At 42.4% G+C, this 18351-nt stretch overlaps 1 protein-coding gene across 10 annotated transcripts in view; it reads right to left on the bottom strand.

Annotated features, from left to right (window-relative positions):
- vcl (vinculin) overlaps positions 1-18351 on the bottom strand; it is a 28851-nt gene extending 10500 nt beyond the window's left edge. For 3 of the 10 annotated variants that reach the window (XM_087131013.1, XM_087131015.1, XM_087131018.1), the window contains exons 1-17: positions 17947-18349; positions 12626-12733; positions 12005-12176; positions 11473-11618; positions 11080-11248; positions 10201-10298; positions 9662-9785; positions 9007-9152; positions 8179-8371; positions 7540-7688; positions 7274-7436; positions 6426-6574; positions 6044-6109; positions 5288-5399; positions 4056-4253; positions 3550-3641; positions 2391-2522 (exon numbers count right to left, since the gene is read on the bottom strand). In XM_087131013.1, coding sequence (XP_086987139.1) covers positions 2391-2522; positions 3550-3641; positions 4056-4253; positions 5288-5399; positions 6044-6109; positions 6426-6574; positions 7274-7436; positions 7540-7688; positions 8179-8371; positions 9007-9152; positions 9662-9785; positions 10201-10298; positions 11080-11248; positions 11473-11618; positions 12005-12176; positions 12626-12733; positions 17947-18009 — 2280 coding nt within the window. In that variant the 5' untranslated portion in view covers positions 18010-18349. Of the gene's footprint in view, positions 1-898; positions 1130-2390; positions 2523-3549; positions 3642-4055; positions 4254-5287; positions 5400-6043; positions 6110-6425; positions 6575-7273; positions 7437-7539; positions 7689-8178; positions 8372-9006; positions 9153-9661; positions 9786-10200; positions 10299-11079; positions 11249-11472; positions 11619-12004; positions 12177-12625; positions 12734-17946 lie in introns of all 10 variants that reach the window. The other 7 variants (XM_087131014.1, XM_087131016.1, XM_087131010.1 and 4 more) reach the window with 6 other exon arrangements.

Genomic DNA, 18351 nt, shown 5'->3' with positions numbered 1-18351 from the left:
ATTGAGGACAATAGAACCCAGCCACTATGTCAAAGGGACAGTTTTGAGACCAACAATCAAAAGTCTGTGTTCAAGGATGTGCTATTGGTTCATTTCAGGAGATTTGGGGGGGGTCATGTTTCCATGGTGATTTTAAGGAGTGCAGGAGTTGTTCAATGAATAAACAGAGTGCGGCGGCAGTTTTCATGAAAAGCATTACTGCAGCACCAAGTGCTGTGCTTTGTTTAAAAGCTGCAGACTTTTGCTCGAAGCCAAAAGTTAATTGCGTTTTTGCATCATAGCGTAAACCAAAGTAAGAAACTCTGCGCACCTCTGCTGCTGAACGCTGCATGATGTAACAGAAAGGGTTCTGAAGACCATGCTTATTCAAACCAAAGATTATTAATGAAATGGTTACCAGGGGGTGCTGGGGACCTGTTGTTATCTATTACAGGTATCAAGCCCCAGGGTACCAGTTCGCTGCGGAAGTGTGAGAGAAAGAGGACATGCGGTGAAAATGATAACACAGAAAGCAATTTGAGAATGAATCAGGCACTGAGGTGATAGCAAGTGGCGTTGCTGCACTCTGAACAACAGTGTCCATGACAAGACGAGAAGATGGAGCCATCCTTTCACTTGAAAGTAGCACCAGGTCAGCTACATAGCAACCAAGACAATAACTGATAAACATGCAGCAACTGGACGGCACCCACAACTCAACCAATAGCCATCAACGTTTCATGCAAGCTTTCAATACTACATAAAAAAATCAAAAGACAGCGTTCGGCTTCAACATTCTACTCTCAGTGATGACAACAGGACACATTTGAACAAAACACGACACTGCTGAACAACAGGTCCACCGACGACTTCACAACTTAACAAGAGAAGAGGCAATAAAGGAAGCCAAACGAAAAACCTGTGCATGATAAACCGGCTGACTTGATGAGGTGGGGTCAATTTTCACGGGGATATCGAACTGATTAGAGGTTGGGTATGCATAAGGCTGATGAGATGACACGGCCGGGTCATGAGAAGGCGGACTGTGCAGAGCGTCTTGTAACTGAGCGGCCGCCTTCTGGTAACCAGGCAAATCGGGTCCGGGGGTTGTGTACTCTGACATGCTGGGTACCGGGTACTGCCCTGCTCGCTACATGGGTAAGAAATAGGGATGAAAACCATCGTCAAGGCAATCTACATAACAACAAATGGATTAGCAATTTACAGCAGCAACTTCTAACCACCTGGCTATAATTTAGCCCTCTACAAACCATCATCATGCAAAAATTACGTAACTCCAGAAGCAACATAACATCACCTCTCATGGTCAGTTGCTCAAACCACTTCATTTTCACGCTCTTAAGTACATCTTCAAAATTACGCTCATTGTAAATGAAAACTATATACCACGTTTGAAGATATTGAAAAAAGAGCATTGTTACAGCACCGTGAACTAACAATGAAATCTCTAGTTTGCTACATTCACATGCAAATACACCAGTTAGTAACCTCCACAGTTGAGTTTAAAATGGACCTAACACCAGTAAGTTGAGACACATCGTGTCTAACATTATGAGCATTTCTTGCTGTTTCCAAAATACAAGCCATCTAAACAATTGCTGCGAGGTTTTTAGCATGTTAGCTCAACACTTCAAATGATGGAAAAAGCCCGACAACTCCGTAGTCGGTAATTACAGTAAATGGTCCAAACGTGAGCTTTTAAGAGGAATAATACTACTAGATAACATAAAAATGGGATTTTTTTTTCCGACAACATGCAAATACATGTACAAAATGCCTGATTACTAGAGAGACGACTAAAAGATGAAAAATACAAAGAATGTTTACATGATCGTGTCAGTGCTAAAAGTTCCTTACAGAAAAATTGCATGAAGTGGTCCTTATTAAAAAATTTTGATTAAACCATGAAATTGGGCAAGAAAATTTAAACATATTGGCCCCAGAAATCTAGTTTATTAAACAGTGGAAAAGATGTAGTCTGCTTCAATACAGTATTTCTTGGATGCTCAGCGTACGGCTCTAAGAATATTTTGAAAATTACATTTCTGCCGTAAGGCCTTTTTAGCACTGATTCAAACATATGCAGATATGAAGTATATCTACCTCAGCATCGCATGCTTTCATGAAGCCTATAGATACAGGTGTACCTGCCTAATGACCTAACATCTGATGTAAGAAACGAATTGTTAATTGACTGCTTAATGAGGTACTTCGATAAATCTATCTCCCACGGGTACTGATAGTTATCGATAGGTGATATGAAATGATATCATTACCTAATCTTCACTACTCTAGCTAGCTGTCTCATGCACGGATGGTCAACTATTACTGGAGGAAACAAAGCAAACAAACAAAGTTAGTAAGTGAGCGATCGGCAATATTCTGTCCACCTGTTTGGCCGGCTGGGCACGTTCCACTGTCTGTGACGGGGGTGGTGGCACTGGAGGCGGAGGGGTGCAGAATTCCACAGGTGGGATGACACAGATGAAGGGGACTTTGAGTTCGGCCACTGAAGTCAGGAGCTGGGCAGAAGGACAAGCTCAGCAGGTTAGCCCAGCAGTAGACGCTACACTGCTCAGCAGAGAGTATCTCAGTAAAATTGGACCCAAAAAAATAACAGGGTCGGAAAAAAACTACACCCTGTGAGAGAAAGACTATAAGCATAACCAACAGTACGACTCGAACAATGCAAGTATGAAATTCCAACTTCTATTTAATTTGCTCTGTCACACACTATGCATACTTACATATGGGTACCTAAGGTTTTCTAGGATCAACGTTAGAGAGAAGTAACGAGATCATAGCTTGTTACGAACTGAAAACTGCAGAATGAGGTGTCTGGTGCAGAAACATGCAACAGATTGTAGCTTTAGTACATCCAACCCAGTGGCTAAAGAATTAGAAAATCAAGTTAGAGTGATGCAGGCTGCAGCGTGAAGACATCTACCTCAGACAACTTCGTCATCAGTTGACTTCATGGAAGGCAGCCAATGCAACCAGACGTAACGGACTACAGACTGAAGACATCTATCCCAGAGGGGTCTTTCTGCAACTTCGGGCTTCCATTTTTCCCCTGTCCCTGTTATATCCTGCATTTGATTTTGTAAAGTTGAGGGCGCACTCTTTAATTGCCAAGAGTGGGTATTATAAGAAATGCAAATTACCTGCCGAACAAAAGAAAACGGATTAAAAAGTCGATTCCAGTGAGATATCCCTTGGTAAATTACACAGATCTGGCGTAAGAGGGACAGAAAAATATCACACGTTGGACCCCAAATTTACAGGACTCGGACAACTTCAGTAGACACCAGTGAAGGCAGCCAACCAATGTGGCATCAACGGGCCGCAGAGTAAAGATATCAATCGTAGCTTCAGTTGACCTGCCGCAGTCAGCAGAATAGCATGTTGCTGTGCATCTATAAGTAACCCGCACAGGTTCAGCAGACGTCACTCAAGACATCTGACTCATATAGATGCAACGAGCTGTGGAATGAAGAAGCATAATTCAAAAATGAACGCCACAAGCCGCAGAATGAGGCACGCTGTTACCTTGTTATTGGCATCTTGCCAGTTGGCCATCTTTTCGGGATTATCCATGTCTTGCATCAATGCCTTGCCAGTAGTGACTGTAGGAGGAATGCCTGTGAAGAGAAAAAGTACGTACACCAGTGTCAACTGCAGACTACCGGTTAATACAGCCAGCTGGTCAGCTAAACAATAAAGCTGTGCCCAAATCACTTGGCTATGGCTGTGAAACACGCTACAGCTATGGAAGCCAATGGCTAGCGGCTTTGTTCATTTCCCATCTACTTGTGCAATATCAAGCCATAGCCTCTTAAATTGGACACTGCCTCACTTTGTCACAATTCATTTGAATAGTTGATAAGTTGAGATGATTGATCACGGGCTGGTGATGCCCCTTTTCTGAAGTAAGTCTTTAAGTTAAGCAGATAAAAGTTAGACCAGCATTGAAGATATTACAAATGGAAGAAAAGTCACTGAAAATGGAACAAATAAAGAAGATCAGAATTGGAAACAAATGGCAAAGAACTTACAACTGTTGACTTTGTCAGACGCCGAGTCCACTTTGTGCTGGAATTCGGGATCCTCGCTGTTCTCTGCCTCCCGCTTAGCGACTTTGACCATGTTCTTGCCCCGCAGAGCGATGTTGGAGATGCAAGAGGCAAAGGTCTGGGGGTTGTGCTGCTTGACCGCTGCCACGGCTAGCTCTGTCTGCTTCTTCATGCTCTCCTCTGAAGTATCACAGAATATAAGTTGACAACTAAACATGTGCCAGTGCTACAGTCGAGTACTTCACGAGTATTCAAGGTCATAGTGGAGTGCTTCGCAAGCACTGACTACAGCCCTGGCTAGCTCTGTCTGCTTCTTAATGCTCTCCTCTGAGGAATCACAGAATGTCAATATACAACTTCACATCTCTAAGTATTATAGTTGAAGACTTCACAAGTACTTCAGTGAGATAGTCAAATACTTCACAAGCACTTCAGTGAGATAGTCAAGTACTTCACAATTACTCAAAGGCTATAGTTAATTGCTTCACGAGTCTTTCAGTATTGAAGTTGAGAATTCACAAGTGCTTCACGAGTACCTTGCTGTTGTTAAGAACCTCAACATTATTTCAGTGTTAAAGTCAAGTATTCACAAGTACTTCAGTGTTATACTCAAGTACTTTACAAGTACCTTTGTGTTATTGTTGAGTGCTTCACTAGTACTTTCAATGGTTGACACAAAGAGCAATTTCTAAACATCCAACTATCATACCAATCCACTCAAAAACCTGGTAAACTGTTAGCAGTAAAACTTTTGCAACTCGTAAGTATGCTTCAAGCTGAGACGATATCACATTTACAGAGTTTGCACCATTAAACCCTAACCCCCCCCACCTGCTTACTTTTTCCCGACAGCCTCTATGTGTTTTTCCTTTAAACCCTAATCCCTCAAGGGTTGCTGGCCCTGACCTTCCCCATTCACAAAAAGTTAAACACCCATATGGGACTTTGTGCACAGAGGCTGTTGGACTTTGTTTTTCTGAAGTATGCCAAACCCAATGCAAAAGCCAGCTGGTATGGGCCTACCAGACCTATCCCCACAGAATTAAACACTTTACTGCTGTTTAATTCTCTGTGGTTGGGGAAGGTTAGGGTTAATTACTGTACTGCCTGACACTACCCAAGTACCCTACTCCAGGTTCTCTGAATTCCCCACTGAATACATACAATGTAATGCAACATAGTACAGGTGCGAAACAGGTGAGTAACATCCTAACCTGAGGCTTTCATGAATGCCGGCACGTCCAAGGAAGACGTCAGTTTAGTGTCGAGGTCCTTCATTGCTCCTTCCCAGTCCTTCTTCATGACATCTAAGTGGGAGGCTGCAACCTGCCAACATGGACAAGAATATCACTGTCATATCAAACGGGGTTGGGTTGCATGTATATCGGGCAGTAGAGCTCATTCACAATGGAAGACATGTTTGATCAGGTTCCATGTATCTATCTTATTCGATGCAATGTGTCCAATGGGGTGGTGCCAGACTATTCTGGGTTCGGTGCCCCACTTTCACTTTTTTCAGTATTGTTTAAATCATTTAGATATGTGAAACCACAAATTTTTAATTATTTTTTCCTTGTAAATGAAATTAATTTATACTGAACTTTTATTTCATTGCTTCCGTTTTATTCTTAGGTTCCCAACTTAAAAAATGTAGCCTCGCTTTCAATTCAATATGGCCGACTTGGGAATAAGGCCAATTCTTCAATCTCCTTCCAGCAGAATAAAATATTAAATACAGTTTGAAAGTAGCAGGGAATGTCATCCACGCCAAAACTACTTGCTAAACAGGTTACCCAACCAAAGTGCCATACAAAGTGTACTACTTGAGACTGGTTTCCCGCTCATTTTTGCTTAGCACAAATGGAACGGCTCCATGGAATAGGTTTTTCAGGCTGCTTATCAGGAAACTGGTAGAGTGTGACTGCTACGTTTGACGTACAAACGGAATGGAATGTGTAAGTGAGTCTGACCTTGTTGTTAGGATTCATCAGGACGATGCGAGCAGCGGAGATGACCTGTGGAGTCAATTCCTTCACCTGTTGGAGAAATGATATCAGGGATGCGATTGGAGGAGGGAGACAGCAAACCTGGGAGAGGTCACCATGACAACAATAAAATACGCTGACAATTTGTGGAGAAAAGTTACCAACAAAACTTGAAGGGTACTGACGGATCAAAGACGAGATTTAATTTGTTTCAAGTAAAATCAATTATCTCTCTAAATATCTATGAAATAAAAAATCAAACACTGGAATTTAACATTTGTTTGCAATTTCAGAAAAACTATTTCTTTTTTTAACCCAAAACGGTGTGGTGAGGAGAAGTTGGTCCTAGGAGGCAGGCAGTACCAACCTGATTGCTGAGACGATGGATCTGATCTACTGTGTCCCTGTCGGCATCTGCGATACCGGCAAAACGAGCCGCTGTGTCTGCCGCCTTGTTGCTGCTCTCAAGGAATATCTGCGCTTTGCTGGTGAAGTTGGCCTCCCGATGTGGGGTTCCTGGAGGACAGAATCAAACATGGGGGATAACAAATCAGAGAGAGTCTCAGACAAAAAAAATACAAATTTCTTAATAAAGAAGCACCAGGGCTTAGTCTTGCATGGAGTAGTGATCCAATCACAAGTCGTCACAAGTCCACCACAAGTTATCTCCACCAATCATAAGCTAATCATATTGTTAAACAGAAGCCAATCTTTAAGTCCATCACAAGTTATCTCAACTAATCATAAGCCAATCATAATTTAAACAGAAGCCAATTATAAGTCAATCATAAGTTATCTCAACTAATCATAAGCCAATCATAATTTAAACAGAAGCCAATTATAAGTCCACCACAAGTTATCTCAACTAATCATAAGCCAATCATAATTTAAACAGAAGCCAATTATAAGTCAATCATAAGTTATCTCAACTAATCATAAGCCAATCATAATTTAAACAGAAGCCAATTATAAGTCCATCACAAGTTATCTCAACTAATCATAAGCCAATCATAATTTAAACAGAAGCCAATTATAAGTCCATCACAAGTTATCTCAACTAATCATAAGCCAATCATAATTTAAACAGAAGCCAATCATAAGTCAATCATAAGTTCATCAGACGTCATTACTGGTTCTCACAAGCCAGACACAAGCCAACCACAAGACAATCAGAAACCAATCACAAACTGTCACACACCTGTCTTGGAAACATACCTTCAGGAACCAGTGCAGCTTCATACAACTTGTTGACAGCGGACATTGGGTCCAAGAAATCCGACGACACCTGACCCATCACGATCTCGGTCATTTTCTCGTTCAACTGACCAAGCTTTTCTGACAACTTTTTGGCAGCAGCTTCAGCCTGTGGAGTGTTACCCTAGAAACCAAACCAAAACGCATGCCGTATGAGATTCCAAAATTGACAGAAGGACCACAGTGCCACTTTTGTCACAGTGAACTATTACGACCGTGATACCTACCTGTCCCTTGTTACACAGGTCCTTCAGGTGGTCATTCAGAGTTTCCGTCTCATTGCAAAGACGCAGAAGGTCATTACGCTGACCCAGGTCATCACAGGTGCCCGCGATCTGGCGTCCAGTGGTAATGATGTCTTTGATAGCACGATAACCTTCAAGAAGGAGAACATACAGAGATACAAGAAGTCAACTGCAGTGACAAGTGGATGATGACAGACAAAGATTTTCTTTCCATGGTAACATGGGGAGTCGGGTTGGCGTAGTGGTTCTTTCCTCGCCTTTCACCTCTGCGGTCAGGGCTCAATTCCTGGCTCGGTCCACACGTGGATTGGGTTTTCAGTCCCTGATTCCGTGGGTTTCCCCAGAATATTCCTCTGGGGTTTTCCTCTCACCTCTAGAACTGTATTACTGCTTCTAACTGTCTCCTCTCTACAGGTTTCTTCAGGCTTGTGAGCAACAGTGGCTGTAGAAATCCTTGGTTCCATTACATTAAACAGGATTCCAAACTATTGCCATAGTTGGGCGCTATCATGAAAGACCAAACTAGGTACACTATCATATAAAACAACATAGTGGGAACAATATTCAATAGAACACCCATTACTATATCTATCTGTGAAGGACACTACAGACGTTGCTTACCGACTCCTTTATCATCTGCTCCAGGGTTGTTCAACCATTCCTTAGCCTGGGCTAGCTTGCCACCAGCAGTGTATGCCATCTTGCCCATGCTACTCTTTAAGATCTCAGCAATCGCAGCATTGATCTGGTTCTCCAGATTCAACAGCTTACCGTCGATAGCCTTGGCGAGCTCCAACGCTCGAGGACTGTTACCCTGTACAGGCGAAATCATTTCATTGTTGGACAGAGAAAAATTCAATTTACTGTCGTGTTAGTTACAATATCTCACACAAAAAAAGATTGGGAAGACAATTTAATAGATCAACCACCCTCGGAATGTTTGATGAGAAATGTGAGCCAACACAACAATATGAGCCATAAGTCACTGGAACCAGTTTTGAATGAAAGGCTTTTCAGAGAATCTTGTCACGTGTAAATCAACGGGAACCCTCAACCTTTGTCAGCAATATAGAGAGTTGAGAGTACACACGAGTGTCTCAATTGTTGGAACCAAAATGGTGGAATATTCATCCGTACACATGGATAATTAGCACGCAATAGCTGCATGCTGGACTGCACACACAAAGAACAGCCATTTTGGTGGCCAAAGTCCAAAGCTGGTGATCCTCTCTCGACAGATCTGCTCTGGGTATGATCTTGTCAGTTCTGAGAGCCTGTTTGTCTCACGAGGATCCAGATTATGATCAGTTGGTTCACTGACACCAGAACCCATCAAATTGATAGCGCACACCTGCTTTGGGATCACCGATCGCAATCCAGATTGGTATGAAACAAACAGGGCTGGAATGTAGCCACATATCTGCATGTCCCTAGTGATAACTGCCTCACCTGTCCCTTTGCTCGGAGGTCTGAGAGTTCATTGGTCATGGCAGTGATTTCATCAATAGCTTGCTCTATGGCTGCCTTCTGGGGGCCATCCAGGCCACTAGCTACCTTCTTAGCATCTTCCAGGATGCGTCGTACCGCCTTCTCACCTACACAATGCAGAGAAATTGATTTATTCCCTTGAATCATCTTTGATCACAGGTAACGGCCGGTTCATACTTCATGCGAAAACGAACACCAACACAAATTTGTGATGTCAGATGAAATATTCGCATTGCGAATTCATCAGAGTTGAACACATTCCAACTCGAGCAAAATTTCGCTGCAAAGTTTTCGTGACGCAATTGGTAGGATTTCACACTGGCTCAGTCAGGGCCAGATCTGTGCACACAGATTGACCAATCAGGACCAAGAATTTGTTAGAGGATACTCACCCATGCCCCCAGCCAGTGCATTAGGATCAGCTAATCAGACCATGTATTACATCATTCTGCTGTCATCACAGATTGACCAATCAGAACCAAGGATTTGATAGGGGATACTCACCCATGCCCCCAGCCAGTGCATTAGGATCAGCTAATCAGACCATGTATTACATCATTCTGCTGTCATCACAGATTGACCAATCAGAACCAAGGATTTGATAGGGGATACTCACCCATGCCCCCAGCCAGTGCATTGGGATCAGCCACCCACCCTCTTGCCTTGTCCATGTTGTTCTTAATGTGATTCTGAGCCGCGCGCAGCCCGGTCACATTATCCACTCGGAAACTGTCGTCATCCTAACAAGCAAAATATTCAACTTGTATTCGTTTCTGGATCCATGGTTATAACAGTAAGTCTTTCTTTTCTGTGCTCTGCCACAAAAAAAAGCTCATCAAAGTGACTGAATGAAGAAAAAAGTGATTTAAAGATTTAAAGAAAGTGATTTAATGATTTGCAACCAAAGGTGCTTTGGAAAATCACGAGTCTGAAATTAGACAAACATTTCAAATGAAAAGCCTGAAATCAGGCAATAGCCTGAAAACTGGCACCCTGGACTATGTGAAGTTGCCATGGTACCTACTTCCATCCGTTGTCCAAGATGGACAATACAACCATGAGTTAGACTGGCTTCCTTTTCTGTTGTTACCCCTTTTCGGTCTCTCCCTGTGGGTTTAACGAGCGACTTCCGTCAAAGGTATTCAATGAGCTTACCACTGCCTGAAGCACCCTGATGATTTCTTGGATGTGGTAGATCATCTTACTGGCCACGTAGGTCCGATTCTCCCAAGCTTCCTGTTTACCCGGCTTCCCTGCCAGCCAACAAATCAAACAACGCATCAGTCACAGGAGATGGCATTCCTATTACGTTTCTGAAAGGCAAGACAAACTTCCAACAGGAAGCAATGCCAGGGTCTCTTACAGAATATAAATACGGAGGAAATTCATCCGTCTTGCAGGAAATGAATCCTGTCCTTGGAGTTTAACTTTTCAATTGATGCGAACTTTTTTTTTTCAACATGAAAAGTTGCCGAAGTAAGGTGCGGAATGCTGTGCCTTTGGGACCTTCTGAAGCAGACATCATGCATTTAAGTAAACACAAACAGTGTTGTGGACGAGACCTCTCAAGACCATCACCAGACCTCTCAAGACCATCACCAGACCTCTCAAGACCATCACCAGACCCCACAAGACCATCACCAGACCTCTCAAGACCATCACCAGACCCCACAAGACCAAGATAAGACCTCAAGTCTTGATTCAAGTCACAAGTTATTCAAGTGAATTGCAACAAAAGCAAGTCTTTGTAACTGTCCAACCTGTGACTCATGACTGGCCTTGTGACTGGTCTTGTGCCTGGTCTTGTGACTGGTCTTGTGCCTGGTCTTGTGATGTCTCGACTACAACACTGGACATAACTGGAACGCAACTGGACAAGTTCAAGTGACAACCACAGTTCATCACAGTTCAACTGCCGTCATGTGACGAATGGACCATTTGGACCGTCCAGTCTTTCAGTTTTAGCCACTGCAATAAGTAACCAATGGCACCACAACATCCGACAGACATAGCAAGCCAGATTGTAGAACCCACCTTGGTCAAGGATGGCGACGTAGATTTTCATACTAGAGACCAACAGCGGGATAAGTCTCTGAAACTGCTCCAGGTGCTGGGCGAGCTGCGCGGCATGCGAAGCGTTGATTAGCTCCTCCCGACGGGCTGCCACCTGACTGTTCATGTTGGTCACCACAGGGGTCAAGCTCTACCCCCCAAAAAAAATCAGTTATCGATCAAATTATAAAGATTGCAAGAATTGATAGGAATGGTTCAAATGACCACTAAACTTGGAAGATTCGAATCCACTGAAATCCTGATGTTTGCTGGGTCAAAGTCGACGCACAGCAACTATATTACACAGTGAACACAAATTTGGCCACATCTTTGTTCAAATTTCTACATTATGATTAAATAAAGGCAAAGTCTCACCTGAACAAAGGTGAGAATATCTGCCATGGTGTCCACGACCTCTGACACTGCCAATAACTGCAAGACGCCCTCACAGATCTTGACAATCTTACGCACCTCGCTCTCATCAAAGACAAACAAGAGCTCAGAGGTGCCTTGCAAGATACCTGGATAATATATACACACAAACGATGAGACTCCACGTCTGCCTTGAGCAGAAGCACCCCCTCATTGGTTGAAAAGAGCCATGTTGGTGGGTAGTCTTCCTTTATGGGTAGCGACATGATCATATTGTGTGCATTTTACAGTTCTTTGTGAACCAGCAAAGTGCAGTTCCCACCAAAGTATGAACCTGCGTTGAGGCTTTGTGAAATGTTCCTATGTTATTATTGGAACTGGAGCCAATCCTCTGAGGCTGTGTCCAAAATACAAGGCTGTGACTTGCAATTACATTCAACTCTATGGGGAATGGCTGGAGCCACATCCATAGACTCGTGCATAATGTTAAGCTGCAGCCAAGTAATTGGAACATAGTCTGTCCACGTATACCCACCTCTGGCCCCATCAATCAGCTTCTTCCTGGCCGGTACGGAGTACGGGTCCTGTTTGAGCATGTCGCTGGCCTCCACCAGCAGACCCGACGACTTCTCCACCTTGATGAACGTCGGGGGCATTTCCCGACGCAGAATCTCATCTTTGCTGGTGCTTGCTGTTTGCTTGCCAACCTAGTGGGATCAGAGCAAAGCACACCTAAGAATTTGTCCAAACGTACTGGCTGTGGCTAGGAATCACACATGCGCCTATGAAAGCCACATAGTAGTGGCTACAGCAATGTCACATGGACATGTGTGATCCTGTCAGCCATAGCCATGAGTATTTTTCTCTGCCTATGGGTGAGACACTATTTAATTTGGTCAACAGTGTTGTAACTCTCTCATGTAGCTTTGAGTCCTAGATACTGTCATTATCATGTAAATCTAACACATTATACCAGTAAATATTCATCAGTTCTGGAGACGCTCGGTACATGTAACAAAACAGGAAAGGAGCCTACATTGAGACAACGTGTACAGATTGAAGAATCTTGAAGACTTGGCTTTCAAAGATGAAAACTGATTAGTTGAATTGAATCAACCAAATCAATCCAAATCAAACACTACAGTGTTCCACTTACGACAACCAAATTGCTGACAGCCTGATCTACAATCTTGATGGGCGAGGTCAGATCAGTCATAGCGTTCCCATCTTCAGCTTGTTCGTGGAGGATCACCAGCTGACCAACCTGTGCACAGGTGTAAAAATGGAATCAGTTTGGCGCAGCACTTTCTGACCTTGCTTTCTAACTCCACGGCCCGAGGTTCGAATCCCGCAGGGTGGCATGTCGATTGGGTTTTCAGTCCCTACCTAATTACTTGGGTTTTCCTCCCACATCCAACAATGAATATTAATGTTTACTATTAGATGAATGTGAATTTAAGGCATAAAAATTAAGTAATGCATTATTGCAGATTCCAATTATGTTACCAAAAATGTAAATTTCCCTTTCAGCTGTAATGCATTAGTAGGACCGTGATCAGTGTTTGATAACTACCCTCTATGGTTGAAAGCGGTACATGACGTAAAATATGAATCAAAGCCAGAGCAAAATAGACATCAAAAGTTCTTGGCTATTCTCAACTTGTAGTCTCCTTTTTCAGGAAACAAGGTCAACTATTAAAAATGCATTTTCAATTTAGCTAAACATCTCACAAGTGCACCAAAATCATTAGTCTTTGTAACGGACAACACAAACAACGACAATAGCATCTCTGAATCGATCCCGCCCTCTGCATGGAATTTGAAAAGTCAGGAAGGAAGGCTCAGTGAAAAACTGTGGAGGAAATGTGCGCCACTGATTCAACAAAGTCCTTGGCACTCACAGAAATAATATTATTGTACTTTTACCGCCGACATGAGTTCACATGACAGAAAAATGAGAAACTGTTTAACCGACAGTTTCATCCAGGAAGTTGTTCACAAAATGGGTCTGTAAGCTTGTTGAAATAGTAACCGATACTCATAAATACCATCCTAAAAATCACATTCACTTCCAGTATCATTTGCTGTTTAGATAATAAGGTCAGTCATTGTTGGTTTTGTTTGGACAAACATGGAAAATGGTTGCAAAATGTGTGATGTCTGGCCAGATGTGATTTCAATTTCCACAAGTACGGTGCAAGTTGGTATTGTTTGGACAAATATGGTTAAAGATCGCAAAATGTCTGACGTCAGTTGACTGAACATGTGTAATTCCACTTTCAATGAAATGTCAATGTGAACAAGAACGTGAATTTTTTCACAAAATTTCCCATTCAGTGTAAACTTTAAACTGGTACTCAGCACTGGATAACCGGCAGCAAATACCGACATGTTGTACGTCCATAGTTTCCATACGTACATGTACATAAAAACGCTGTGTCTTTGCTACAAGGTCCTTGCTGAAAAACTGCACTAAAAGGTCTTCATTGAAAAATACTGTTTTAACATAAAATCAGGGGAAAAAAATTTGTTGAAATTGAAATACATGTACATTAGACCCAGAAAACTAGTTTAATACTTAAAAGTAAAACAAATGTACTCTGTTTTGGAATAAATTTTTTTTATGCTCAGAATAAGGCCCTCAGAGTAGTTTCAAAAATGATGTTGCTGTAACGACCTTTTAGCACTGACCCAACGAAAATATCCTACAGATCTCAATTTGACAGTTTTCACGAGTTTCATCAATTTTTGTGCCACGTACGGTAAATGTACACACATGCATGTATTTCATTTTAATGATAAAGGGATGCTAATGTACATGTACAGTGTATCAACAAACACGGCCACCACAGTAAACCACAGTCGTAGTAAGCACTACTGCAGATGTACCACACGGAGCTACCGAACTTAAGCACACTGCAGTGCAGTGAGACTGCCCTAGCCAGAGGACCATGTCCATGTTTGGTAGGGTTAAGGTATTACTCACACACAAGCATGTGATACCATGGACATGCGGTGTACTGTACATGTACATGCAGTATCAGCATGCAACAGTCATCATGGCTTACATGTACATGCAATGTCAATTACTCACAGGCTATTGCACTGATCGAGCTAGATACATGTAAATGCTTTTATGTATGTAGGAAGGAAGCTAACATTTTTGTGAGAGCTAAAATCAAGACAAAATTGTTGTTTCAACAAAATTTGTTGAAATTGACCTCATGTACATGTATGCAGGGTGCAGCAGACCTGTTTTACATACAAAGTGTGGACATTCCTTTGTTTTCCTGTGATTAAGGAAACTTGAGGAAACTGCTCCTTTTTCTCCAACTAGGATAACTCCTTTGAGCTGGATTTTTGATGATGATTTCCTGGACTGTTCCTCTTCATTTTGCCACAGGTAACCTTGACCCCAAACTGTTTTTCAGAGAGGGGAAAACATTGTGTGGACGTGTGCGAGTCCACACAACACCATCATGCCCTGCATTACATGTATGTGGACTTCTTTGTGCAGAGGTCCACACTACATACATGTATGCCACGTCTGCACATGTATGTATGTACCGGTACGGGCCTATTAGTTAATTAAAAAGAATTTTAACACAGATGCTTCATGATGTATTGACAAAAAGATTCTTACATGGTATGAAAAGTGAATCAACTATTCAACTGAATGGGTTCGTCAGAATTCCAACACTGGGTTTTACCCCTACTAATTAATTTCTGGACTGTTGATGAACAAACAAACCTTACTCTCAAAACTACACAGTGGTTGGGAGGGGGGGTTGCCTATAAAGGATGGTGTCAAGAACATTAATGATGCAATGAATCTACGCAGGTGTACCAGTGAGCGTTTTAATGACCTTTAATTAAAAAGAATGATCTTAAGAGTACGTGTACTGTATCCATTTGCAGTGAGTTCTTGCACTGTACGTGTACATTGCCTGATGTGCGATGCATATTTGTTGGGAGCACACCTCTCAAGGTCAGGATCCGGGTCCATGATTATGACAAAATGGATGACCCCATCACATCAGAGTGGAACGAAAGACCAGGTGCTGGGTGGATATGCACCCAAATATTGTGAGGCAGGCTGTTCCAGCGAGGGGAAAAAAAGCTGTTTGCATGTACATTGAATGTAAGATGGTTTCGCTATGATGATGGGTGGTGTCGTCTTGTGCTTCTAGAGGCTTTACATAAATAGTCTCCCCATTTTTGTATCAACTCTATTGTGGCTAATTCCATACATCAGAGACACATGTAATCTGACAATCAGCCAGCAATCAATTTAAGGTCTTGTTTCAACAGGACATTCAGTGGGATGAGGGGTTCTATACTCCAGTATGTCAAATGATAGTGGACTGGTCACATGGGACCAGCATGCCACCTGCCATCATGCATCTGAAGTCATTCCCACTGGTCAGATTTGCGCATTCTCCGATGCACTGTACATTGACTACTGTGACAAAGACTGTGTATATTTCTCAGATCAATGGTGAGTGTACATACATGTACCTGTAGGCCTCTGTCATTCTGCAAACCTTATCTTGAAAATCAAAACCCTGTTCTCTTTCCACAAATTACCGGTAGGCCCAGTCCAAACCACACTGACCATTACCGGTAGGCCCAGTCCAAACCACACTGACCATTACCGGTAGGCCCAGTCCAAACCACACTGACCATTACCGGTAGGCCCAGTCCAAACCACACTGACCATTACCGGTAGGCCCAGCCCAAATCACACTGACCATTACCGGTAGGCCCAGTCCAAACCACACTGACCATTTATTTTCATTTTATTTTTATTTTATTTCCACCAAATCCAACGGCGACCAAGTTGCAAATTACAGTCGCCAATAATGTCCTAGTCACCAATTACAAGTCGCCAATTGCAATTAATTTTTCTTTAATTAAAGGCAACAACAGGTTGGATATGTCACAAGGTATGTATGTAGACAATGTCAAAAATAAATAAAGAGGCAATCAGACAGGGTCAATGGGGCAAGGGAAGTTCTTAAACTATTATTGACGATATGAATGGGGCCCTAAACTCCATAGCAACTGAAAAAAAGTATCAATATGTACAGTACAAAACTGCAGTGGAAATCACGTGGAAAAGTCATGTTTTCTTTGCAAACATTATTCCCAATTTCAGAAAATGAGGTTAGGCCTACAATGTATCATTAAAAAAAGTGATTTTAATAGGCAGAACTTGTAAAAGTCACTTTGGTCACTGAGCAACTACCAACAGGCGGTGTGAAGTTAGTTTACCTATTCCTCATTTGACCTTCGACATTCAGTGTTGAACAGGTAACTAATATTCAACATTGAATAAGTAACCGTTTGACAGGCAGGACGCACATCCCTAAGAGAGATGGAGTGCAAAAGGAACAAAAAACAAACTGTGCCAACTACATTTTAGGGCTTGTTTGACCCCGAAAAACCCCACGGGTTGCTAGGAGTTATCGCTGATTGAGGACAATAGTGATATCAGACTCAATGTAATCTCCAGGTAGGGCATGGGGTTTGGGTATTTTATTTCGATGTGAGGAAAGTGTGGTACGATGCATTCACTTTCCCACATGTACTCTGGTTTGCAAGCAAAGAACTCCACCGAAGAACCGTTTTGACTGTGTAAAACTGCCCTTGCCCAAGTTGAAATGGAGGCAACAGGGTCGCTAAAGTGCACCGAAACACTTTGAAAATAAGTTTAGACCTGGGGCTTGGGACTGATGTATTATTTCAAATGAGTGAAATACAAGTAGTTTGAATGAAAACAGCAAGTGCCCCTTTTCCCCTCTGACAATTACAATGCTGTCAAACTGTCGCCCACATTTCGGGTCTTGCTTGATCCAAAAAACCCTTTGCCCAGGGTTGCCTCTGTGGTAGAAAGTTGTGTTTGTACACATCATTGAGAAACGGCATGTACAATGTAAATACGCTACATCAATGGATGTGCATGGTGGCGCAGTTTTGTTGGGGGGTTTTTTGGTCCCTTTCGCACTCCATCATTTCTAGGGGTGTGCACCCTGAACGTCAAACCGCTAATCTATTAAATGTTGAAATTTCAAACGGTGACTTCATGTACTCGTTCAACATTGAATGTCAAACAAGGAACAAGGAACTACAAAGTTACTTCACATCAGTCAACTAACAACATGAACAAATCTTGTCAAACCACGAACCAGAAATATTGTGAAGTCAATATGTTATCCAACTCTTTTGATTTGAGTCTTGCTGTCGAATGTAATACTTTTATATTAACTTTTAAAGTTTTACTTTTCGTTTTTTAAAATTTGTGTCTGGCCTAAACATGATATAGGGGGCCTAGGCCTTAATCATGTGTTTATGGAAAGCGCATTTTGTTTACTGGCCTATGAAAAAGACTCGCCGTAGGGCTAGGGGCCGATAGAATAACGTCAGTGAATTATTTATTAATTTATTATTACAAAATCGTGTCATTTTTGTACTCACTTGTTGGGCAACTGGGTCCAATATGCTATGGATTGTCTTGGTGCGATAGGAAGTGGTAGGCATTGTTGCTCACTGAAGTGGTCCAACGGTAGCAGAATTGGTCTTGAATTTGGCTTTCAGACAACGCCCAGCCACGGCTCAAAAACCACATCAACCTCAGGCTTTGGGCCGATGACAAGTCTATCAAACAAAAGTTCTGTGTCTGTCAGTTACTGGCCAGTTTCAGGGTAAATGTCAACTGAATGTCTGAGTCCCCGGTAGTTGACATAAACCTTTTACAGAATCGGTTTCCGTGACTCAGACACCGTCAAGGTGAAAGTTTGGGAATTCTCTGCGGGCACCGGCAGTGATCGATCGACTGGATGGAATACCCTCATTTGGAATTCCTCGCATGCCGGGCCGCTC

The sequence above is a fragment of the Acanthaster planci genome, linkage group LG21 (genome assembly GCF_054643075.1).
Source record: "Acanthaster planci isolate LZ-2023a linkage group LG21, COTS_SCS, whole genome shotgun sequence".
In the NCBI taxonomy this organism is placed as follows: Eukaryota; Metazoa; Echinodermata; class Asteroidea; order Valvatida; family Acanthasteridae; genus Acanthaster; species Acanthaster planci.
Note: the sequence above shows the minus strand (reverse complement) of the source record. Positions and strands in the feature narration are given on the sequence as shown.